The 26,922-nt window shown below is 42.7% G+C and overlaps 1 protein-coding gene and 1 long non-coding RNA gene across 2 annotated transcripts in view; both read left to right on the top strand.

The window, feature by feature from the left end:
• Positions 1-26,922, top strand: part of LOC306867355 — a 1,261,287-nt gene that overhangs the window by 872,527 nt on the left and 361,838 nt on the right. The gene's annotated exons all lie outside the window — the stretch shown is intronic.
• Positions 935-25,820, top strand: LOC306861229 (galectin-3-binding protein A-like; the record flags this gene model as incomplete). The annotated part of the gene is made up of 4 exons (XM_079403381.1): positions 935-964; positions 24,183-24,339; positions 24,416-24,677; positions 24,788-25,820. 4 exons carry the CDS (start codon positions 935-937, stop codon positions 25,818-25,820), a joined length of 1,482 nt encoding a protein of 493 aa, XP_079259507.1.

Genomic DNA, 26,922 nt, shown 5'->3' with positions numbered 1-26,922 from the left:
TTTGTTAATATTTTCATGTTTGTTAAGATTATCATAGCAGCATGCATTTCTTTGCTTTTTTTTCAGGTCAGGTTATGATGAAGAAATGTAAGCATGTTGAGATTTTCAAGGCTCATTCTTGACTGCTGAGGTGAGAGAATGTGTCCACTTGTACTAAACATCCTCTCCGAAGGTACACTCGTGGCAGGGACACAAAGATACTTCCTGGCCACATTTGCCAGAAGAGGCATTTCGTCAGCATGCATTTTCCACCATGCCAGTGGGTCAGTGTCCGCGCTGATGGTGGGAAGAGACTTGTACATCGTCATTTCAGACAGCACTTTATCACTGACATTCTCATTTCCCGAGGTTGCCTTGTTCTGAAGTGATTCGCTGTAACAAACCAGATAGACATTTTGGTGGTGGTAGTACTGCTGCTTCCCGCTTCTGCCCAATTTTCTCCTCTTTCTGCTTGAGGATGTTCTCTATCCAAAGTTGTTGCAAGGTTCACAGCTTCTTCCACACATGCCTCAACGGTGTCATCCAGGTTTTTACAGAAGGTTCCCTTAAATCGGGCATCCACAAAGCTGGAGATTTGTAGCACTCGTTCCACCTGCTTTGTGTATCTCCCTTGCAAGTCTTCTCTCATTACTTGCTTCATCTGTCTGATGAGCAGATTGTCTTCAGCTTGCTCAGAGAAGATTTCGCTGTCAATGTGCTCCAGTGCCGGTGTGAGTGAGGACAGTCTGACCCGTTTCTCCGATGCCAGGGCATCAGTGAGGTCATAGAGTGGTTGAAGGAGCTGATTGACATTCTCAAGAGTGGCAATGTCATTATCTTTTAGCATGAAATGCCATGTACTCCTGTCACTAGCCAGGACTGCACAGACAGCCTGTTGTTGCTCCAAGAACCTGGAGATCATCTCATAAGTGGATCCCCACCTTGTTACCACGTCATGGATGAGGGCATGCTCAGGGAGTTCCAGGTCTGCCTGTTTTTTTTTTTAATTCTCTCTTCCTTTTCCAACTCTGAGTAAATCCTTGAATCAAGTGTCTGCATGCCCTGACAGCAGATTCAACCCTTTGGAGCTTCAAGGCTTTGCTAATGGCCAGATTTAAATTGTGGCCAAAACAAGTGACCCAAACACAAGGGAACTCTGCAAAAGCTTTCTTCATATTTGTTGCATTGTCTGTGGTAATTCCGCACAGACTTTCTTTTGAAATCTTCCATTCCTGGAGCATATTTTCAGACATCTTGGAGATGTTTTCTGAGGTGTGGTCTTCAAGAAAAAAATGAGACTCCAAACAATGGCACTTAAGCTGCCAATCTGAGGAGTGGACTGTAAAACTTATGAATGGCTCTCCACCTCTACTACTGCTGGTCCACAGGTCTGTGGTGGCTGAAATCCACACAGCTTCCTTCAGCTGTTCTTCAACACTGGCCCTTGCCTCTTTGTACATGCGAGGGATTTCATTGGTGGAAAAGTATGTTTTTGATGGTAGCTTGTACACTGGGACTGCCTTCTTCATCAGGTGGAGAAAGCCAGGTTTTTCCACTACTATAAAGGGCATCATGTCTTTAGCAATGAAATAAGCTACAGCATGATTCAATTGTTTCACTGGTTTGGATGTAGGATCTAACTTGATTCCTTTTGAAAGTGACTGTGTGACAGTTGGTTGAGCTGGATCAGAAAGCATCTTTGCAGAGGTAGTTTGACCCTAAAGAATTAACAGAATTATAAACATGATTAACATGTAAAAAATTAGCATGTAACTACATATAACCACATAATGAACCAACAACATAGATGTAAATAGGAACTGAAATGTGGATATAACTTGGATGGGTCAAACTAAATCAAAGTGTTAAAATTCTAAAACATGTCTAATAAATTGTATTCAAAAATCTTAACTTATTTTTATTCTTAATGTATTAATTATTATTTAAGAATAGAGTCTTATGAAATGTATTTTATTTCCTCAGACATTCTGGGTTGTCTGATATAATTGGTCTGGATTCTATAATTCAATACAAAATATATTATTGAAAATGCAATCAGATGAAATGTAACAACTTTTGTTTGTCTACACAAGAGAGGTTTACTAAATTAAAACATGGACAAAAAAACTATACACAATAGTAATATTTCAGTCATTATTTCTTCAGGCTAAACCAAACTTTTTTTTTTTTTGACAGGTTGTACTAAACACCTATGAGTTTCAGTCAGTGTATTTGATGATTATTCTTTTAAATAAAATTATAAAATGATTAAGTGTTCTCTCAGAGTAGCCTCTGGATATGTTCATGTGTTCACGTCTTCACATAGTGAGTGAGACAGCAGACGCTTTAAAAACCATGAGCATCATGGTACTTGAGTGTGTACTAGATCTACTTGGCGAAACGGCACTGCTCATTCATACAGAGACACTCAGAATATAGAATTACAGTATATAGCAGTCTTTTTGTGCTGTATATTCACAGACATGCACTTCGCGATTTGATTTACTGCACAGCTATATTTTGATTTATTCCATCTATCTTTCAAATCGCACATATTACGTGGCATCTGTATTATACTGTAATTGACTCCAATTACATGACTGGATTCAGGGATTCCCTCTGCATCACAGAAATAATACGGCCTACCTTTATCTTCACGGAGGGATGGTGTTCGCGAATATGGGAGAACATGTTCGACGTATTTCCTCCTTTTGCAGCCACTATTTATCCACATTTCTTGCAAACTAGATTTTTTGGATACCCAAAATATTCCCATACTGCAGATTTTTTTTTTTTTTTTCGGCCATTTCAGTAGTTTGTGATCTACATGGAGTTAATGATGTAAAATATAATGATGTAAAGTAAAATGTAAAATAATATATAATATAATTATTATTTATAAACTTAAACAAATAAGTAAAGAATTGTCATTACTTCCATAAATATTACCTTTGTAATTTTACTGTTGTAATAATAATTATAATACTGATAAAATATTTATATTTCATACTAATAGTTTATTTAATCAATCTGAATGTTATAATAATCATTAATATTAATGTAACATAATATACAATATAATTTATACTATTTATATATAATATTAATTTAATACAATTATTAATTAATTATAAAATTAAACAAATAATAAAGAATTGTCATTACTACCATATTAGTTTTGTAATTTTACTGTATTATTGCTAATATTATTATTATTAGTAGTAGTATACTAATTTATAATATTAATAAAATTATTATTACTATTTTTATTATTATTACAGTTATACTGATCAAAATATTAAAATTATATGTAATATTAATAATAAATTATTTAATCAATCTGAATATTATAGTAATTATTAGGGCTGGGCACATCCTAAATAAAGGTTTTGTTTACATAATATATGTGTGTGTACTGTGTATATTTATTATGTATATATAAATAAATACACACACATGCAGTATATATTTTTGAAATATATTTACATGTATTTATATTCATAATTTTTTTTATATAGAAATATATTTAATATGCAAACAACATACTTATGTGTGTGTATTTACATACATAATAAATATACACAGTAAACACACATATAATATGTAAACAAATACTTTTATTTTGGGTGTGATTAATTGTGATTAATCATTGCCCAGTACTAATATTTATATAATTACAGTGCAGGCTTTGTGTTTTGATATTTGTAGTAAACATATTGCTTTCTCTGAGACATTGTATGAATTGGACAACAACGATTTTTACTCGCATTTGGCACTTGACAAGTGTTATTTTAAGCCCTGGCTAGATAGGTGTTTTCATTTCATTGCCATCTATAAAAAGGAGAAGTGTAAGAATAATTTTGCATTGCAATTAAAAACATGGATCACTCCATTAACTGCAGTTAATTCTAAACAATAGTGTTATTCTTGCTTTAAGAACTTTTACAAAAAACAACAAAAACCTTGTGTAATGCCTCCTGTGGGTAGTGTTTTTTTAGGTCATTGTTTGATGAGACAAAGTTTGCTAGTGTTTACATAGCACTTGCATATTATTGATCTGTTGGTTTTGATTGCTTCTATTGTCCTCTTTTGTAAGTCGCTTTGGATAAAAGCATCTGCTAAATGACTAAATGTAATGTTTGCTAATGCATTTTGAATGTGAAATTTACTGCCCCAAGCTGAAAGTTGGTTAGCAAAGTGTTGGAAGAGTTTTGATAAACTGACCCAAGTATTGAGAAATGTGTAAAAAATCAAACAAAAACATGCTAATAGAACCAAAATATAAAAATATGCAATCTACACCACTTTATTGCAGTGCTGTAGATTTAAAGTTTCTGTTCTTTTAATTCAGCTTAGAGGTCCAAGTTTGACATACTGGTTTTTGGTCACACGTTCATCACACAGAGTTAATCAAAATGTAAATTTGGAATGCAACAATTTTCTTGAGCTTGCGTTTACTGTTTCCCACATTTGTCTACATGTAAATGGAAGTCGATAGAATGAAAAGTGCTTTGTGACCAGCCAATAACACTAGCACAGTTTGACTCTCAAACTCATTCGATCACTCATAGAACAATGAGAAGCATAACACAATTTATTATGTTGTAAAATGTATTTATAAAACAAGCATGAAACTATACCTACTGATTAGAATTTACTGCAGTATATGTTACATGGCCCATGTTTACATACATTACAGCACAAAATTATTACTAAGTTTGTATAAATGGTAATGAAATTGAAAGGCTTCAATTCTTTTATTTGTCTTTTTAGATTTGGAATATATTACAAAATGGTATCTAATTGCATTCAGTGAAGACATAATGGCCTCATTAATATATGGAAATAAATCAGATATGAATCGGATACGTGCATTTGCGCCTGCTGTGTAAGCGGTCGGGTAGGATTTTCCCCTGTAAATGCAACTCCTAAGTCATTGAAAAGTGAGGTTTTTTTAAACATTTTGCAGTACAGACAAATGAAACAGAAACAATAAAACAGCAGCGTAATAATTTTGTCCATTCAATCCATTGAAACCACAAAATAAAATACACACAAAGATGTCCCTGCCTTTGATATACAGTACAATCACTGATGAACAAATTTGGATTTAACCCTTTAGGCGCCAGGGTTTTTTGGAAAAAATGCTGGATTTTGACATCAAGATTTCAAAAGCTTGTGGCTTGAAATGGCTTAAAGATAGAGATCTACTGTAAATTAGAAAAATGTTGGGCATGACCGAAAGTTTATGTGGGGTGTAAATATACTCATCTAATTTGCATATTATGACGTCATCATGGGCGGCCCTCTTGAATTTCATAATATTTAGGAAATAGTAGATATTGAATTGATGTTTGATTTTTTTGTTTGTTTTTTTGTCTTTTTCTCCTCATTCCAAATGATCAGAAAAGAGGAAACCAACAATAAAACAGGAGAAAGTACTAAATTATTACTATATTACTATACTATATAGTAGTAAAACGCATGTGAACAGTAGCCTACTTTTTGATCAGTTCATCAGTAATATTCAGGAAATAATAGATATTGAATGGATGTTTGAACTTATTTGCATGTTGTTGTTGTTTTTTTGTCTTTTTATCCTCATTCCAAATGATCAGGAAAAGAGGAAATCAACAGTAAAACAGGAGAAAGTAGTAAATTATTACTATATTACTGTGCCATAGTAAAATACATGTGCCTATTGTTTGATCAGTTGACCAGCTATCTGTCCAATCAGGTATCTATGTGACAGTTTATAGTTCTTGAGAGTATGGTACCTCTCATTGCATGGCACAGCGCACAGACCTACCCCAAACTGACTGCACCTGTACTGTCTGCCGGCGGCCCTTGGAGCGCGCGATCAGAACAAACAGCGCAATCTGGCCGATCATCAGAGAGCAACAGCTCTCCTATGGACACTAAGACCACGTCCACCCCTGCCACCCTCATCCCCGTTGGGCAAAGTGTTGAAATAATCACTTGTTTGTGCTTTGTGAACGATCGCGCCTTGCGCGCGGCACCATGGCACCATTGGAGAAGCGCGATCATTAGACGGCCGATCGTCATTTCCAAAAGGCAAATATTCCCCTTCAGAGTCAGAATCGGCGAATGACATTTGCAACACATCCTCACAGTACAACTTTTATTAGCCGTTTGGCGATTTTCTCTCACAAATCTCACAATTTACTCAGACGCTATGAACTGAATTGCTTCCGCATCAATGACACGATAGCTCACTTACTCTGCTATTTCCTCGAACAATTTTGGTCTAGAATCGAAGTACTACATGTCTGCCATCTAGTGGAAGGGAATACAAATGAGCCATTACACCAGATTAGGAACTACAGCCCATTTCATGAAGTATGACGTCTTGTCGCAATTTTGCGACTTTGGCGCTTAGAGGGTTAATTACTAAAAAAAAAAAAAAAAAAATGCTTAACAATATCTACCACCTAAATATTATTCTATTCTGCAGTGTATATGCAGCCAATGACTGATTATAATGACTCACACAGTCTTTTTACATGTTGTGCAGCGTAAACATAGCTCTGCATTTGTGATTGTAGAAACGCCAAACAAGCACTACTCTGCACTGCTCAAAACTCACGTTTGAATAGTCAGTAAGTTAACAAATTCTTGAAATATCGAAACTACGTACAGGCTGTGAGTCAGAAGCACCAGACTGTCCTTACGACGTTGGAATTGCCCCACTTTATAGTGTTCACATCCCAGGATCACTGCACTATATATGCGCTACACATGTGACACCCTGTATGTGTAGTCACAGGAATAATTTGTTTGTTTTTTCAAGTATTTTTGATGTTTCAAGTACTGTGATTAAACTGAATGTTGTGGTATAACCCAGTGGACAGCAGGGGGAGACACTGCTGAACAGAGACTGAGTGGTTAACAGTGAGTCGCGGAGAAGAAGCCATTACAAGAGCGACCCCTGATAGCACACGTACATCTCGGAGACGTCTATTTGACGTCTGCATTTACATCTGCAAGACATTTTTTATAGTGTTTGCTCATCTGCAAGACATATATAGGACGTTTCCTTTTAGATGTCAAGTAGACGTCTATTAGATGTCTTTAAGATGTTTAGAATGTATGTAAAATTGACATCTGAAAGACGTCTGCCAGACGTTTGTAGACAGCAGATGCTTTCCAGATCAAGAGATCTTTAACAGACATCTTGCAGGCGTACGTGTGCTATCTGGGACAGCACAACGTGTCTGTCTTATCGTTTTATTCAAATAGGTGGGTGAACGCTATCCCCAAGGACATAAAACATGAACAAAATGTTGAAAATGTGTATACTATTTTAAGATGATAATATACACTTTCTGTGTCTTTTTTTTAATGAAAATGGCGTTTCAATCTCGGACGTGCCGCGACAGATTTGTTGTTAATATAATGAAATCTGAAGGATTAAAAGCTCCAGCACACTGATTACCCGTAATAATATGATGTTCATTGAGTTTATAATTGTGTGTTTGTAATGGAAAGAGCAATGTATTGAGGAATCACCATTTGATTTAAAAGTATGTTTATGGTGATCTTGGTCTATAATATTGTTCATATATCTAATTCTCAAATATTCATTTTATAGACTGTTGATGGGTGTATACAGTATTATGATGTTTTAATTATATTTCTTCTGATGGGGCATGTTTGTTGTATTCATTAATTTAGTTTACATGTTTAAATTATATATTTAATGGTTCGCTCAACTATTCAAGTTTGCGGTGGCTATTAGTACACATATAACAGAGACTGTAATACATTGTGAAGCCTGTTTATGTTAGTTTCATACAATACTACAGGGAAACTACATAGTTTCCCTGTAGTATTGGCAGCACCAATACTAGTCAAGAAATGAACACGTGAGGGCCACCCCGTCCGCTGACTGTAAGGACACAGCAATATTTATTTTTACTTCGTTGTAAAGTCTTGGGATCACCTCTATGCTCACCTGTTTTTGGGCCTAGGAACAGAATAACGTGGCTCCAGTATGTTCAACATGTAACGGAATCTGTCGTTTTCGACAATGCTGGCCTTATATCTTTGCAAATAAAAATTGCAATCGTCTCGGTGATCTTTTGTGCACGAGGTGAATTATGAGGTATTTTGCTAGTTAAGGCATTTAAAATGTCCGGTTTTCTTTTCGTCGGTGGGGTGTTGCACTTCGGGGGAATGTCTTGTCAAATGATTCCGCAGATTTGTAGTATTACTACAATATTTCACATCAGCATGACAAATGCTTCCATACCGCTGCCTTTTTGTTTAAAGGTGTTATTAGCGTCGAGGGATCACCTGTGTTCGCCATGTCAAACTCTGAATCAACAAGTAATTGACAGGCTCTCCGTTGTAACGACAAGCAAGGTAAAGAAGAGGGTGACATCTAGCAGAGAAGACTAATAATAATAAGATCCACGTTAATCAGATCTTATGTTCAATGACAATAAATAAATAAGGAAATAAATACGAAAAAAAGATCGATTCACGGCTTAAAACTTTGCAGACAAGGGGGAAAAAACCCAGGCTGCCGTCCTCCCCAGTCTTAATCAGTGACCGTAACATGACAGCCAGTACCATTCTTTATAACACTGTCATTAGCCCTATTATAAGAGAACAGAATAACTTCAAATTCACACGAGTAATAAAGTGGGGTTAAAAAAACATCAACTTTGTTTTCTGATCGGATTTGGGAGACAACCTAATCATCCTCGAAGAGCCCTGATCATCGAATGATCCATTTCAAATTGCTGCATGGACTTTGTTTGTCCCCTTTGGGGCACTTCTGTTTGCATTGATCGGCTTCCCCAAACTGCAGTTTTTGTATTTTCATGCATGTTATTTATTTATCTTTTTGTTTGAGTTTGCCTTTAAATAAAATAAAAAATTGTTCACAAAAAAACTATATTAAATAAAACAGAGACACAACACAAGATAAACTCAGCAATGAAATTTGGGACCTGATTCTCTCAATTACTTAGCTATTAACTATGCAAAAATCATAATTAAAAACTATTTAAATTAAGAATTGATACATTCATCCATCCATTTTCCATACTGCTTTATCCTCTACAGCAGGGGTTTTCAATCTGTGGGGCGCCAGCACCTGTCAAGGGGGGCGCGAGCATCAATTAATTCAGAGACATTGCCTTGAAGAATTATGAATACGAGCTTTCAATTCTTCAGCCATCCGCTAGGGGGCAATCTGACTCCCGCTGTTCGGCGACAGTGAGAATGGTGTAAAATGATTTACGGTTAGTCATGTCAGAAATCCAACCACGGATTGGCATGTTGTTATCTCAGAAACAAGCTCAGCCATCACACTGAATCAGGTAAACTGGTTATATGTTTATGTTTCTTAATGTTTCTTAATGTTTTCAACCTTTTAGGACATGCGTCCCCCTAAGTTTGTCTAATTTCACTCGCGCGAGTGAAATTAGACAAACTTAGGGGGGCGCATGTCCTAAAAGGTTGAAAACCCCTGCTCTACAGGACCGTGGGAAGAACTGATACTATGTAATGAAATAATTCCCTGTAGAGCTGCTTTGCAACGATTTATATCGTAAAAAGCGCTATACAAATAAACTTGAATTTAAGTTTCCACAATTTATTTATATATTGCAGAAACTTAATATTTAACTTATGGCAACATTTGGTCATTCTGTATGTTGTCTGAGCATTGGCATCCTCTGAGGGGTTGGCATCATCTTTTCTCAGGTGTTCGGTCATCTCAGATCATTTAAGGGTTGGATCCAGACTGAAGCTTCTGTCATTCCTAGTTACCACGGGATGTTAATCAACAGAGAAACAAATAGAGACATAATTAGCGTAGCTGCTGTTCCATCTAAGCAAAAAATTATTTGTTTAACCCAAGCTAAAGAATAATAATAATGTACGTCTGATCAGATATAACTGCAGTACAAGATTATAAAATGCATTATGTGAATGCTTGGCTAAAGAGATGTGTCTTTAATCTAGATTTAAACAGAGAGAGTGTATCTGAACCCCGAACGTTATCAGGAAGGCTATTCCAGAGTTTGGGAGCCAAATGTGAAAAAGCTCTACCTCCTTTAGTGGACTTTGCTTTTGATTCATACAGAAATGGCTGATTCATTCAGAATCAAGGTGTCTGACTGCGTTCAAAACCGCATACTTCCCCACTATATAGTAGGCGAGCAAAAAAGTATGTTTGAATCATAAATATTCACCTGGCTGGTGCACTAATTCTCACGAGATTTGGATGTATGTATATACTAATATATATATATATATATATATAGATAGATAGATAGAACAGCCTCTTTGTAGAAGGTCAGAGCAGAATGTTTATAGAGGAAAAGGAAAGAAAGTTCAAAAATAAAAGGAAGATTGTCATGGCCCTGGAAGAGAGATGAGGCGAGGACTCAAGTGCAGGAGAATGGTGGGTCCTTTAATAATAAAATGAAACAAAAACCACCCCGAGGGGGAAAAACAGGCAGGTAGGTAGGCAGGCAGGCAGCGATTGCAAACAAACACACGACGTCAAACATCTTACATAAAACAACGAAACTGCACAGGACTGCAGACACCAGGAGAATAAATAGGGAGACAAAGAGGAGGACACAGGTGAAGTCACTGAAACAATAATGAGATAACAAGGAGGGCGGGGTCAGACACTAGACAGGAGAGCACATGGCACAAACCACAAACAACAAGCCATGTGCTCAAACAAACACAGTGACATCTGGTGGCCAATCAGGGCACACCAGCAGGACCGTGACAAAGATAAAGAAAGATAATAATTGAATGGATACAAAATAAATAAAGAGAGGGAGAGAAATTATTGAAATAAATAAGTAGAAATTAAATAAAGAATTCATCTAAGAAAGGGAGAGAGAAAAAAAAACGGTTGCTGTAGGCACACCAGGGTGGTATGAGAGTACGTCGACATTCAGGGGTGGAACAGCCAGGAATGCTCTGCTTGATTTATTTATTTCAATGAGAGTATGGTGCACCAGAGAGAATCCTGTCACCCTTAGCAGGGAGGGTTGATTTACTACACGGTCTCCTTCAAAACATTTCCCATGCCCTGAGGGGGGAATCAGTTTATTTAGGAATGAATCCGGTTGCATGTGCATTCAATCCACTTTGACATGTTCACTCATTCAGAAACGGCCCTAGTGAGGTCGTTGAATCTTGTAGGTCTATATATTCACTCCCCTTATTCATCTGTCTAACTATATGTTTGTAAAGTTGTTGTTGGGAGAGTGCATGGGTCCGGTGCCAGGATTCTCATGTATATTGAAATAAGTCAGAAATTGATTCCAGATGTCCGTAAATATAAATATATTTTTCTTTTGATGAGAGAGATGGAAGAAAGGAAAGTGGAGAGAGAACGGGAAGCAGCTAAAAGGGTAGAAAGAAGATGGAGAGAAATGGAGAAGGAAGACAAAAAAGAGAATCCAGAGAGAGAGAAGACCGATGGCAGCAGGAAACATGTGAGAGAGAGGAAAGGAGAAACAGGGAGGTAAAGGAAAGGGAGTCCAAATACCAACAAACAGTAATTTCCTAGGCACAGGAAAAAGCGTAATCCAAAAAACAGGCAAAGGTCAGGGCAGGCAGCAAACGATAATAAAACAGATGAACAGTCCAAGATCAAAACACGAAAACAAGGCAAGGAAACACGGATAAACACAGGAACCAGGAAAACATTACAGGCTAACAATCACCAGTGAAGTGTTTGAGTGTGCATCTTTTATAGTCCTTCTAATGTGAGACAGCTGTGAACTGATGATGAGACCAGGCAAAGGGCAGTTATGGGAAATGGGGTGAATGGTAAAGGGTACAGGATGAGGTGTCCTCTAGTAGAGCACATAGGCACTCCAGCTAGAGATCGTGACAGTAGCATGCAGGTTTGCAAGATTGCGTTGCTGTCTGCCTGTGATGTTTGAGCATTGTTGAGAGACAACCCTGATTTACTGGAAAAACATGATAGAGGTGGACAAAAGAGGACAAAAAGGAGAGTGTGTAAAGCAGGCGTCAGCAAGTTCGGTCCTGGAGGGGCCAGAGTTCCTGCAGAGTTTAATGACCCCTGGTGTAAAGGGAAGATAAACAAAATACTTAAGTGCATTGCCGGTATCGTTGCTCAATTAAAGTTGCAGGTATTTATACTCGTAGGTCTTTACATGACGAGGCTGAACACTTCCACTGATGCTTCTGGGTTAACTGACAAATAACAAATAAATGCACAGCCAAACGATACTTCAGTGAAAACAGCTGTCGCCGCCTTCTGATTAGCACACCAAAAAGCCTGTAGCAGGGTGATTGCTCAAATCAATACTAAAGTTCGCACTTAAGTGCTGGAAGGGAGCAAGTATAAATAACAAAAGCTACTTCTTAGCCTATGGCTATTATTCTAATTACAAACAAGTGCAATCAAAAATACAAATTGCAACGAAAGATTAAAAGTAGAAATAGGTACAAAACAAGAAAATCCCTCTTAGCAGCAAGTAACAATTTAAACAACAGATATAGAAACTAACTAAAGACTAGAGATGTTATAAAATAATATGTATTATGTAAATGTATTAAAAATAAAAAGGCCCCAAATGAACCAATTGAAAAGCAGTGCTCAATGTACATACTGTACACATAAAGTATGATTGAAGAACTTGCCCTGAGCATGTATGACAAGCTGTGTATGTGCGTAAGAGCGAGAAAGAGAACACATTTATCAGTTTATGAATGGTGTTTTGTGTTGTGTTTGTTGCACATTTTAATGTCTTGATAAAAGGGGTAGGGGCTCCCACTTAAAACACTGTGGCTTCCCCACTTGAATGCAGATGCAGATAGTGCTCTCCACTATCAAAACCAAAACTAGGAATAGTTTGGCTTTGGATGGAATGCTATCATCCATCACGACAGTGAAAATGGCTGGCCTTGAGCCACAGTGCTTTAAGGGTGTACTAACACTAGGCACGGTGGCCTTGAACCGAGCCCGAGCGCGATTGTCAGCGGGGGCTGACCTCACATTGCACTTTATGTTCTGAGCCAGAGCACGCTTCATGCTGCCTTCAAGTGCTATCGGAGTGATTGTAAATGGCCGTTTTTCAGTTTCAGTACATGCCCCTCAAAAGATCTGTGCACAGTCCTACCTCCTAGACCGTTGTCCAGATTTTCACCAAATTTGATCCTCTTCAGACCATGCTGGCAAAAAGTTATGGATTTTGTGGCGATAGGCGAACCCATTTTCGTATAGCGCCTCTACAAAGTTGAGGCATGATGCCAAAATGACACTGAGGCTGTATCTCTGCAAAGCTTTGACATATTGACACCAAACTTTGTGTGTGCCATTGACACCTCACACAGAACACACCACATCGATTTGAAAACAGCGTTACCTATTGGTCAAAAGTGATAAGCCATTAAATCGTTATCAGTGGTTGTATTTATGATTTTTCAGCCATTTCAACTGCTATTATGCTAAAATGGCTTTAATTACTCAGTTGCAGCTGGGGCCTTGTGTATAAAGGTTGCGTATGCACAAAATGGGCATAGAAATGGGCATTCCATGCACCTATCTGGATTTATTAAAAAATAAAAATGTTGGCGTAAATATGTGCGCACCGTACAGATGTTCTTGACTGCGTATGCACACTTTTTATTGGAGTGAGAAAAGTTATGAAGTAAACTAGAATTTAACCTGTTTTCATTTCGATATACACATTTACTCTCATTAATGGAGATAAGCACTGAAATGACAAAGTCATTATGCAGAAGTTAAACAAAAATGAGTTTATAGTGGAGGCGCTTGATCACTTTTCCTGTGGCTATGTTCTAATGACAGCGAGGAGTGCTAGAGGTGCACAATAATACATATTTAAACTAAACTGCAGATCTCATGTTATGAGAAAATATAAACATTTAGCGAAAACAATGATCAATGATGCACACTTATGGTGGACACTGCTAGATTCGGTGGTCAAGTGCTCCATTGTCCGGTTTTAATATGTCCAATGATAATAGTTAACTGTACAACTGCAGCTGCACAGAGGTTGATGTTGTGTGTAGGCATCTCCACAACATTATGAAAAATACCACTGTATTTGAAGGATACAACTTGAAGAATACAGTAAGATTTACACATTTCCTTTTTAAAATGTCAGTGATGTGGTGAGTCAATTATATTTTCACTGCATTAAATATAGGCCTATCTGTTTCCACTAAAACAAAGCCAATAGAAACCATTACAGAAATTCTAATGGTTTCCACTTTCAAATAACATTGCAAACATTACAAACCATAAATACAAATAGTTTCCTGTAATATGTTTTTGGACATCTTCCATTAGGATTGAGAGGCTTTAACAAGCCACCAACAGAAGGCAACATATTGCCTGTAGAGACCCACAGGGATCATTACAGTTTCCATTAAAATCAATAAAATTCCCATAATAACCAGTAAAACCATTGCAAATTCTGTGATGGTTTTAATTTTTTTTCAGCAATATGGTTTATCTTACTTTACAGTATTTTTACTGCATGAGCTTGATATGTATTACTGATATCTAACTCACCTTGTAACATGCATTGCATTAATATATGGAAACTGTTAATCTGAAACTTTAAATAAGATCACTTTATTGACCATATATAGACACTGTATTAGTGAAACACATTTTACCAAACAGACTAGTGAATGTTAGCTAGTAATTGTAAATGCAGAATGTGAGTAGAACAAAAGTAGAGTTTTTTCTAACTAGTAGCTAGATAGTAAATTCACACATACAGTATGTCATACAGGTTAATGAATGAAATTAACTCATCTCTTACTTTGTGTTGTGTGAATTTAGATTGTCTGGACTTACTCGCATAACTGTAAGGATATTAAGAGCCTCAGATAACTTGATACAAAATTCCCCCTCCATCACGTTCACGTATATTTTTGGCTTGTTGGTCATAATGTTCTATTATAAAGTCATGTTTCCTGTGTACGTGCACAATAGTACAAATAGTTTGCGGTGTTCATCCTCCCTTATGTTTTTCATCCTGAAAAATGTGGCCTTGGAAAGAAGTAGAACCATCTACACAAATGCTAAACTGAAGTAGGAGGCCTTATGATAATCTGATCATTTGTTTATCCAATCAATTCTGAAAGTCTTTGTTCTTAAATCAATGAATATGCATAACAAGAAGAATTTATAAACTGTGAAGGAGGAGGACATTGAAGAAAACCACTGTGTGTCTCGTTCTTCCCGTGTGTGTTTGCATGAAGAGGGTCTTGAAGCAGAACCAACGGCAAAAAACAGCAAAGTTTGTGGGAAAACTGAAAAATGTATGTTTCTTACACTAATCATAGCCGAGATATGCTGACAGACAGTTCTTGTTTAAATGCATGTTACAGTAATGAAACGTCTTCAATTTAGCATGCTTGTGAAATAAACATTTTGGTAACCCTTAAATCTGATTACACAGTGTTTGATCTGAGCTTCCAGTTGGATAGTTGGCCTGATTTGGTTATTATTTAAAGGAAATGTGAATTCTTACTAATTCAGCTGTGTGGTCTCTGCTGTTTCCAGCAAGAAAAAAAAATCATGTACCTTCTGTGGTCTCTGCTGTTTCTTCATGTTTCAGCTCAACATCGGACCCTGTTTGGTTAGTAAACCTTTGCTTTTTCAATTTAAAATACATTGTTTGTGGTATTTGTATTGGAAAGAGTTTCATAAAAAATATATATATTGCATAAGTTTTTTTATGTTAAATCTATTCAGTTGTCTATTGGAATTTTACAACCAAATATGTCTGTTGTAGCAACAGTTTCACAGTTATCTGAAGTTAAACAAATTTTATTGACTGCTTTAAAGGGGACATCAGATGTTGGTATGATTCTTCAGGGTCTTCATTTCTGAAACATACTTTGGCTAAAATTCCTCAACAGTTGTGGTAAACAACACCCTTTTAACCTTGTCAAAAACAGCTCTGTTAGGGTAGACAAATAGTCTTTTCAGCTACACAGTATTATTTTTGTCTTACAGTCATTCATGTTATCACAGAAATATTGGGATGAAAGTTTATAGTTCAGAGATAAACATTGATGTGTATGGCAGCGATCAAAATAGAGCAAATCCCCTTTTGAAAGTAACTGGCGCTTCAAATAACGTGTGTCGATTGCATTTTCACTATTAGGTGGCGTAAAGTGACCGTTAACAAATGTATGTCATTGAATCATTTATTGAAGAGATTCGTTGAAAAATTAGGATTCATCCAGTAATATTGAATCTTATCATTAGTTTTCTCCACTAGATGTCACCCTCTTATTTACCTTGCGCTATGTTACAACAGAAAGCCTGTCATTCATTCAGGGCTTATCATGGCAGAGATATTGTTGACAAGAATCAAGAACAAAGCCATATGCATGATTTGCAATGCTCAGGTGAAATGCTGTAGTAATACTACAAATTAATGTTATATGCCATTATCTGATTACCAGAAAAATGAAGAAGAATATTTTATAGGGCCCTAATATTGTTTAAAAAAGACTCTATACAAAACAATAATAGGTTTAAAATACAGGCCTGCTCTTAATTTATTTTTATTAATTTACCACAGTATGTAAGGATGCATAACTGTGTGTCCCAAGTAGTTATGAGTAGCACTGGTGTTCCCCAAGGAACGGTTTTAGCTCCGTTTTTATTTACTTTTTATACTTCAGATTTTCAGATGATTCTGCAATTGTTGGCTGTATAAATGAGCATGATGAGAGTGAATAAAGGGAGCTTTTAAAGAGTTTTGTATACTGGTGTAAAACGAATGGTCTTAGGCTTAACGCTAGTAAGACCAAGGAAATTGTGGTTGATTTTAGTAGATATCCTCACAAAGTGGTGCCAGTGAATATTCAAGAGTCTGAAATTGAGATTGTCACGTCATATAAGTAATTGGGTGTATATTTGAATAATAACAAGCTTGATTGGTCTGACAATACAGTACAGGTTTATAAGAAGGGTCAGAGTCGCATTCATTTATTAAGGCGACTGAGATCCTTTGGAGTGTGTCAGGCACTGTTGAAGACTTTTTATGATTCTGTGGTGTCATCTGTGATCTTGTATGCTGTCACCTGCTGGGGAGGGGGATTGCTAGAGAAGGAGAAGAATAAACTCAATAAGTTGATAAAAAAGGCAGGTTCTGTTGTGGGTTGCGAGTTGCCCACTATTGATGTTGTCACGAATCCTGGCCATGCTCTTCCATTAACTCGCCACCAGGGGTCACCCGTTCACCACATGGACTTTTCACACTACACAGCACATTGGACTCCATTTCCCATAATCCATTGCACTGACGACTTGCACAGCTGTTCACTATTTCGCCCACACCTGATCACCATTTCACAATCACCAACACACCATATAAGCCTGGGACTTGCTCTTGCTCAGGGCCGAGTATTGACCTGCGTATAGTGCTCTCCTAGCGCTAGCTGCTTTACCGTGCCATTCCGTGTTTCTGTTTTGTTCCTGTAATTGTTTAGCATTTATCACTCCCCAAGCGATAGCTACTTTACAGAGCCTTAGTCTTGTCTTGTCTTGCCTTGTTTATCTTGCCGTGTCTGACCCTGCCTTTGTTTACTGGATTTACCCCTTTGCCTCTGCCGTTTGGACTCTGTTCGCTCCCTGTTTGGATTATTGCTCTCGTCTCTGGATTATCTCTCTGCCTTGCCCCTTTGGATATTGTTCGCTGATCGTTGACCCACGCTTGCTCCACGGATTGCTCTGTCTTGCCTCCACCATACCTGTTTGCCGATGTCTGACCCTGCCTGTTTCTGACCATGTTTTGTAATAAAGCCTCGCATATGGATCCGCATGTCTCACGTCTCGTCAACCCCGTAACAGAATACTCGGCCACACAAGGATCCAGCGGCTTTTCCAGAGGACATTGGCCAGGTATGGACACTGCACGACTGTTGTTAACCCTCGAGCAGGGTTTGAGACCGCTCGAGGAATACATACAGGAGTACTTAGACCTCGCCTATTTTTCTGATCTGCCGGACTATGCACTAATAGACTTTTTTTGTGAGGGCATTAATCAGCCGCTCAAATCTCAGTTAATCCGTGAGGGTCCCCGTGCGTCACTCAGTCAATTTATGGACTATGCTTTGCTGTGTGTGGGCTCTTCTTTTACTGTGGGTGTCGCGGAGGAACGCGACACCGCACTCACTCACAAAATGGCGGCAGCAACAGCACCCCTTCACGTCGTCGCTGTCAAGCCAGAGTCCGCTCACGTCGTCGCTGTCAAGCCAGAGTCCGCTCACGTCGTCGCTGTCAAGCCAGAGTCCGCTCACGTCGTCGCTGTCAAGCCAGAGTCCGCTCACGTCGTCGCTGTCAAGCCAGAGTCCGCTCACGTCGTCGCTGTCAAGCCAGAGTCCGCTCACGTCGTCGCTGTCAAGCCAGAGTCCGCTCACGTCGCCTCCGCTGTCAAGCCAGAGTCCGCTCACGTCGCCTCCGCTGTCAAGCCAGAGTCCGCTCACGTCGCCTCCGCTGTCAAGCCAGAGTCCGCTCACGTCGCCTCCGCTGTCAAGCCAGAGTCCGCTCACGTCGCCTCCGCTGTCAAGCCAGAGTCCGCTCACGTCGCCTCCGCTGTCAAGCCAGAGTCCGCTCACGTCGCCTCCGCTGTCAAGCCAGAGTCCGCTCACGTCGCCTCCGCTGTCAAGCCAGAGTCCGCTCACGTCGCCTCCGCTGTCAAGCCAGAGTCCGCTCACGTCGCCTCCGCTGTCAAGCCAGAGTCCGCTCACGTCGCCTCCGCTGTCAAGCCAGAGTCCGCTCACGTCGCCTCCGCTGTCAAGCCAGAGTCCGCTCACGTCGCCTCCGCTGTCAAGCCAGAGTCCGCTCACGTCGCCTCCGCTGTCAAGCCAGAGTCCGCTCACGTCGCCTCCGCTGTCAAGCCAGAGTCCGCTCACGTCGCCTCCGCTGTCAAGCCAGAGTCCGCTCACGTCGCCTCCGCTGTCAAGCCAGAGTCCGCTCACGTCGCCTCCGCTGTCAAGCCAGAGTCCGCTCACGTCGCCTCCGCTGTCAAGCCAGAGTCCGCTCACGTCGCCTCCGCTGTCAAGCCAGAGTCCGCTCACGTCGCCTCCGCTGTCAAGCCAGAGTCCGCTCACGTCGCCTCCGCTGTCAAGCCAGAGTCCGCTCACGTCGCCTCCGCTGTCAAGCCAGAGTCCGCTCACGTCGCCTCCGCTGTCAAGCCAGAGTCCGCTCACGTCGCCTCCGCTGTCAAGCCAGAGTCCGCTCACGTCGCCTCCGCTGTCAAGCCAGAGTCCGCTCACGTCGCCTCCGCTGTCAAGCCAGAGTCCGCTCACGTCGCCTCCGCTGTCAAGCCAGAGTCCGCTCACGTCGCCTCCGCTGTCAAGCCAGAGTCCGCTCACGTCGCCTCCGCTGTCAAGCCAGAGTCCGCTCACGTCGCCTCCGCTGTCAAGCCAGAGTCCGCTCACGTCGCCTCCGCTGTCAAGCCAGAGTCCGCTCACGTCGCCTCCGCTGTCAAGCCAGAGTCCGCTCACGTCGCCTCCGCTGTCAAGCCAGAGTCCGCTCACGTCGCCTCCGCTGTCAAGCCAGAGTCCGCTCACGTCGCCTCCGCTGTCAAGCCAGAGTCCGCTCACGTCGCCTCCGCTGTCAAGCCAGAGTCCGCTCACGTCGCCTCCGCTGTCAAGCCAGAGTCCGCTCACGTCGCCTCCGCTGTCAAGCCAGAGTCCGCTCACGTCGCCTCCGCTGTCAAGCCAGAGTCCGCTCACGTCGCCTCCGCTGTCAAGCCAGAGTCCGCTCACGTCGCCTCCGCTGTCAAGCCAGAGTCCGCTCACGTCGCCTCCGCTGTCAAGCCAGAGTCCGCTCACGTCGCCTCCGCTGTCAAGCCAGAGTCCGCTCACGTCGCCTCCGCTGTCAAGCCAGAGTCCGCTCACGTCGCCTCCGCTGTCAAGCCAGAGTCCGCTCACGTCGCCTCCGCTGTCAAGCCAGAGTCCGCTCACGTCGCCTCCGCTGTCAAGCCAGAGTCCGCTCACGTCGCCTCCGCTGTCAAGCCAGAGTCCGCTCACGTCGCCTCCGCTGTCAAGCCAGAGTCCGCTCACGTCGCCTCCGCTGTCAAGCCAGAGTCCGCTCACGTCGCCTCCGCTGTCAAGCCAGAGTCCGCTCACGTCGCCTCCGCTGTCAAGCCAGAGTCCGCTCACGTCGCCTCCGCTGTCAAGCCAGAGTCCGCTCACGTCGCCTCCGCTGTCAAGCCAGAGTCCGCTCACGTCGCCTCCGCTGTCAAGCCAGAGTCCGCTCACGTCGCCTCCGCTGTCAAGCCAGAGTCCGCTCACGTCGCCTCCGCTGTCAAGCCAGAGTCCGCTCACGTCGCCTCCGCTGTCAAGCCAGAGTCCGCTCACGTCGCCTCCGCTGTCAAGCCAGAGTCCGCTCACGTCGCCTCCGCTGTCAAGCCAGAGTCCGCTCACGTCGCCTCCGCTGTCAAGCCAGAGTCCGCTCACGTCGCCTCCGCTGTCAAGCCAGAGTCCGCTCACGTCGCCTCCGCTGTCAAGCCAGAGTCCGCTCACGTCGCCTCCGCTGTCAAGCCAGAGTCCGCTCACGTCGCCTCCGCTGTCAAGCCAGAGTCCGCTCACGTCGCCTCCGCTGTCAAGCCAGAGTCCGCTCACGTCGCCTCCGCTGTCAAGCCAGAGTCCGCTCACGTCGCCTCCGCTGTCAAGCCAGAGTCCGCTCACGTCGCCTCCGCTGTCAAGCCAGAGTCCGCTCACGTCGCCTCCGCTGTCAAGCCAGAGTCCGCTCACGTCGCCTCCGCTGTCAAGCCAGAGTCCGCTCACGTCGCCTCCGCTGTCAAGCCAGAGTCCGCTCACGTCGCCTCCGCTGTCAAGCCAGAGTCCGCTCACGTCGCCTCCGCTGTCAAGCCAGAGTCCGCTCACGTCGCCTCCGCTGTCAAGCCAGAGTCCGCTCACGTCGCCTCCGCTGTCAAGCCAGAGTCCGCTCACGTCGCCTCCGCTGTCAAGCCAGAGTCCGCTCACGTCGCCTCCGCTGTCAAGCCAGAGTCCGCTCACGTCGCCTCCGCTGTCAAGCCAGAGTCCGCTCACGTCGCCTCCGCTGTCAAGCCAGAGTCCGCTCACGTCGCCTCCGCTGTCAAGCCAGAGTCCGCTCACGTCGCCTCCGCTGTCAAGCCAGAGTCCGCTCACGTCGCCTCCGCTGTCAAGCCAGAGTCCGCTCACGTCGCCTCCGCTGTCAAGCCAGAGTCCGCTCACGTCGCCTCCGCTGTCAAGCCAGAGTCCGCTCACGTCGCCTCCGCTGTCAAGCCAGAGTCCGCTCACGTCGCCTCCGCTGTCAAGCCAGAGTCCGCTCACGTCGCCTCCGCTGTCAAGCCAGAGTCCGCTCACGTCGCCTCCGCTGTCAAGCCAGAGTCCGCTCACGTCGCCTCCGCTGTCAAGCCAGAGTCCGCTCACGTCGCCTCCGCTGTCAAGCCAGAGTCACGTCACGCCTCCGCCAAACTGCCAGAGGCTGTTACCACAGATTCAATGTCAGTCCTTCGAGTTCTGATATCCAGTGTGATGGACCCACCACTGATGTCAGTGCGAGTAGCTGGCATTCCCAGGGCCTCAACCCTGTCTGTTACAGAGACTGTTCCCCTGACCTCGGTACTTCCCGTTATGGCGGTTGCCATTTTGAGTGTGTGGGCTGCACACTGTGCTCCTGAGGCCTCTCCTGTCCACGAGTCTGCTCCAGTGCCTCCAGAGGTGGCGGCTTCCGCTGCAGAACCTCCCGAAGTGGTGGCACCCGTTCCTGAACTCGCTGTTTGCCCTGTCACGGCCACGGAGGCCGTTCCTGTACTCACTGTCTGCCTTGTCACGGCCACGGAAGCCGTTCCTGACCTCATGGTCTGCCCTGTCATGGCCATGGAGGCCGTTCCTGAACTAACGGTCTGCCCTGTCACGGCCACGGAGGCCGTTCTTGAACTCACTGTCTGCCCCGTCACGGCCATGGAGGCCGTTCCTGAACTCACTGTCTGCCCCGTCACGGCCATGGAGGCCGTTCCTGAACTCACTGTCTGCCCTGTCACGGCCATGGAGGCCGTTCCTGAACTCACTGTCTGCCCTGTCACGGCCATGGAGACCGTTTCTGAACTCACTGTCTGCCCTGTCACGGTCATGAAGGCCGCCCCTGAACTCACTGTCTGTCCTGTCACAGCCGAAGAGGCCGTCTGTGAGCTCTCGCCCTGTCCTGTCACGGCTAAAGAGGCCGTCTGTGAGCTCTCGCCCTGTCCTGTCACGGCTAAAGAGGCCGTCTGTGAGCTCTCGCCCTGTCTTGTCACGGCTAAAGATGCCGTCTGTGAGCTCACGCCTTGTCCTGTCACGGCCAAAAACGCAGTCTATGAATCCTCGTCCTGCCCTGCCACGCCCCCTGAGATCATGAATGCTCTCCCTGTATTGTCTGTCTCTGCTCTCCCTGTGTTGTCTGTCTCTGTTTCCCCCAGATCTCAGACTCTGCCATGGTTTCCTGCCCAGTCTGCTTCCTGGCGGGGGTCTTCTGCTCAGGTCTGGTGGTCCTCTGCCCCGCCATGGTGGTCTTCTGCTCGGGTCTGGTGGTCGTCTGCTCCGCCGTGGTGGTCTTCTACTCCGGTCTGGTGGGCTCCTGGTCTGTCTACTCCGCCATGGTGGGCTCTTGCTCGGGTCTGGTGGTCGTCTGCTCCGCCGTGGGGGTCTTCTGCTCGGGTCTGGTGGTCATCTACTCCGCCCTGGTGGGCTCCTGGTCCGTCTGCTCCGCCTGGGTGTCCTGCTCTGCCGGTTCTGCCTCAGTCCCCGGTCTTCCCACTTCCTCATGGACCTGGCCCTCCGTCCCTCCCCCTGTTCCGCCTCCGCTCCACCGCCCTCCTGGACTATATAAGAGCGTCTGGAAGCCACTCCTTGGGGGGGGGCTATGTCACGAATCCTGGCCATGCTCTTCCATTAACTCGCCACCAGGGGTCACCCGTTCACCACATGGACTTTTCACACTACACAGCACATTGGACTCCATTTCCCATAATCCATTGCACTGACGACTTGCACAGCTGTTCACTATTTCGCCCACACCTGATCACCATTTCACAATCACCAACACACCATATAAGCCTGGGACTTGCTCTTGCTCAGGGCCGAGTATTGACCTGCGTATAGTGCTCTCCTAGCGCTAGCTGCTTTACCGTGCCATTCCGTGTTTCTGTTTTGTTCCTGTAATTGTTTAGCATTTATCACTCCCCAAGCGATAGCTACTTTACAGAGCCTTAGTCTTGTCTTGTCTTGCCTTGTTTATCTTGCCGTGTCTGACCCTGCCTTTGTTTACTGGATTTACCCCTTTGCCTCTGCCGTTTGGACTCTGTTCGCTCCCTGTTTGGATTATTGCTCTCGTCTCTGGATTATCTCTCTGCCTTGCCCCTTTGGATATTGTTCGCTGATCGTTGACCCACGCTTGCTCCACGGATTGCTCTGTCTTGCCTCCACCATACCTGTTTGCCGATGTCTGACCCTGCCTGTTTCTGACCATGTTTTGTAATAAAGCCTCGCATATGGATCCGCATGTCTCACGTCTCGTCAACCCCGTAACAGATGTGATTGCACAGGATAGAATGACTGATAAACTGGTCAGTATAATGAAACTAGATTGTCATCCTCTTCATGGAACAGTTCAAGCATGTGTGAGCACTTTTAGCTCAAGATTAATTCAGCCCCGATGCCATAAAGAACGATATAAAAAGTAATTTTTACCAACAGCCATTAGCTTATATAATCGATGTCATATTAGATGACTGATGGATTATTTTAAATTGTATTTATAATATAGTGTAGAGTGTATTATGATGCTTGAAACAAAGGGCTGTATGAAATATTGCATTATGAAGTATTTTTTCCTTTTTATCTTTTTTTCTGATGAGCTGCTGTGACGTGAATTTCCTTTTGGGATTAATAAAGTTAATCAAATCAAATCAAAATCAAATTAATGTTTGCGGTTCATGTTTCAAAAATAGCAATAGCATTTGTATTAAAATTATATTCACGGAATGCAATAAAAAAAAAAATCGAGAATCGAACCAAGAATGGAATCGAGAGCTTGCGAATTTTATATGCAAACAACATAAAAGTGAATTTTGCTTCCACCGTCCTCTTTAAAACCTTTTCTGAGCAGTTTTTTTTTACCTTCTGTTATTTGCTGAAGATGACAGACGGAAACAGCCAACACAGGAGGGCAGCGTGAGACTTGTGGGAGGGATGACATGCAGTGTAAAGGCTCTGAGAGCTCACTTTCTGATTGCAGCTTCAGCGGCTGGGCTGTTACTGACTGCACACATAAAGAGGATGCTGGAGTCGTCTGTGAGGCTGGTATGACATTCACCTACCAGATATCACTGCAAGTATTTCTGTTGTTTAATCTGTTTTTATTACATTTTCTTTGCAGGTAAAAACATAACCATCAATCGTCAGTTCACTGTGGATAACAGTCTGGGTTTGTCTGATGATCTCGGTCTTCTGTTTGACCGTGGAGATGGTTGTGATTTCAGCATTAATGTACGAGATCTCAGTGAAGAGGCAGAATTGGCGTTTTGTGTGCACCGTTTGATCCTCATGATTTATCCAGAAGTAAACCTAACAAACGAGTCCAGAAACCTCAGTGTGGATGTCAGCCAGACGTGCCATCCTCATGTCTCTGCTTTTCTCAGGTAACTTTCTCAAGTCACTTCATTTTGCTGAATGTTGCTTTAAACTGAAGTCAGAATTCTACTGACTCTATATGGGCGTTAGACACAATATCTGAACTGTTTTTGAGCAGGTATTTCTACACACGTCAGATTGAGGTTTCCATCACATCAGCTCAATGTCTTCATCAGCTGGCGTTTATCTTTGGAGTGAAGAAGCTTATGGAGGATGTCGGCAAGGTCTTCACTTTACTCATTCCCCAAGATAACACCTTCCAGACCCAGGTATCGATGTACGAGTACGCCGTCCGCACAGGCGACCTTGTTCTGCAGGAGAACGTCCTTCAGTATCTCTCCTGGAACGGTGAGTTTCTCATAAGCTCTCCAGTGTGGAACAGCATCTCTTTTCACTTGATGGACGCTCTGCTGCAGCGCTCAGACCTGATTGTGAAGGATGAAGCTTTACTTCTTAAAGCTCTGGAGAGATGGATCCAAGACAAAGGTGATGAGCTTAACTCTGAGCAACAGACAGGCCTCCTCAATCACATTCGCTTCCTCTTGATCTCAGTGGATGAACTGTATGAAATACAATTTTCTGCAAGTGCTCTCCATCAGAATCATGAGAAACTCTACCTAAATGGTGTACTCAAAGGTTTTCAGTTCAATGCTCTGGCCTTCTCTAAGATCAGGAATAAAATGGATAACATGAGTAATGAGTATCTACCCAGAATCTATACTGGAGATGAGTGGAGTGTATTTATCAATGACACAACCGTCAATCACCCAGACTACGATTATGATGACCAAAATAACAGATTGCAAACCTTCTCCACTCCTGCACACACTAGTGCCCTTTACAGAGAGCAGAAGGTGCAGTGGAGAGCCCAGGTTTTTCTCAGTGCTCAGGAATGCTCTAACAATGGTATTTCATGTCGTTCTTTTCCTGTTGCACGCTTCCTTGCTGATGGCAATCAGAACAGGTATGCCAGCAGCATTCGCTTCAGCAACAGGTTGATTCTCAGCTGTAAGAATGAAAACAATATCTTTCATGTCCAAGAGTTCAGAAATGGCATGGCGGTGATTCCAGCAAGCAGCAGCATGGGCCTGCCTAACCCCTGTCCTGATGACTACTGTTTTAGATTTGTAGTGCGTCCTGAGTTTATCTGAGGCCACAGAGTTTTATTTGGCTTCAGCTAGGCTACAGCCATTTCCATTTAATCCAATCTGTTACATTCAGTCAAGTCTCTTTTTACAATTCATGTTATTCATTCTTGAGGGATTTCCCTCTGAGTGAATTTAAACTGTTCATTTAACTATTTTAGCCATAAAAATGCTTAAAAGTGCACTTCAAAAAACTAAAAATCTATTTCTCACAGTAACTCTGTCAGATTGATTCCTCTTTAACTGGTCAGTGTTAATTGTTAAGATGTTTATGAAATATGTCCAGGCTTCAGCAAAACTGATTTAATGATAGTTAGTAATTCACAACCATTAACAGATACAGCGGCAGTGGTGTCATTTTGAAAGGATATTTAAGGTCACATTCATAAAGCAAGAACAATCCTTAAATCAAGCACTCCTTAGCTGTAAATGGTGTAGTAATGTCTTTTATCTTCCCCTCAGATATCACACAAAAATGGATGTGAGGCTATATCTCCGAAACGGTTTGGCGTATTGAGACCAAACTTGGTGTGTGTTATAACAACCATGACCTGAGGCTACCTGCACAGTTTCAGCACAATGCCACGTAGTGGTCAGGAGATATGAAAAACTGCTTTTTCTGTTTTTGATTAACTTTTGCCATAGTCAGCTGAACTTTCTATACGTCATTTTGATATATGTGGAAAACCTTCTTTTTCAAACTCCTTCTAGACTGTTGGTCCGATTTTCACCAAAATCTATAGGGGAGAGTGGGGTGATTTGTGCCAGGGGGGAAGTAGTTCCACCCCTTGTTTCTGGAAAACCATAGAAGAAATTGGTCATGTGACCACATAATTTTGAAAAGCCATCCATTTTACTCATCCTCCAAAGAAGAGAGACACATGGCATGAGACGTAAACACATTTTAGCTCAAAAAACTGTTTTTTTCCTTTCAAAGTAAAATTTCTATGATCAAGGTTTTTTGATTGTAGTGTCTGAACAATTATAGATAAGTTTGAAAACATTTCACACATGTTTTAGTGCTTTAGCAGGCTGCACAATGAGTCTATACAGTTAGCATGATGTTAGCTCTTAACATCGTGCTAGTTTTTCAAACTTGTGGGTCTGG

This window comes from Barbus barbus, assembly GCF_936440315.1.
Source record: "Barbus barbus genome assembly, chromosome: 4".
NCBI classification, from domain to species: Eukaryota; Metazoa; Chordata; class Actinopteri; order Cypriniformes; family Cyprinidae; genus Barbus; species Barbus barbus.
The sequence above is the reverse complement of the archived record's forward strand: the minus strand, read 5'-3'. Positions and strand labels throughout refer to the sequence as shown.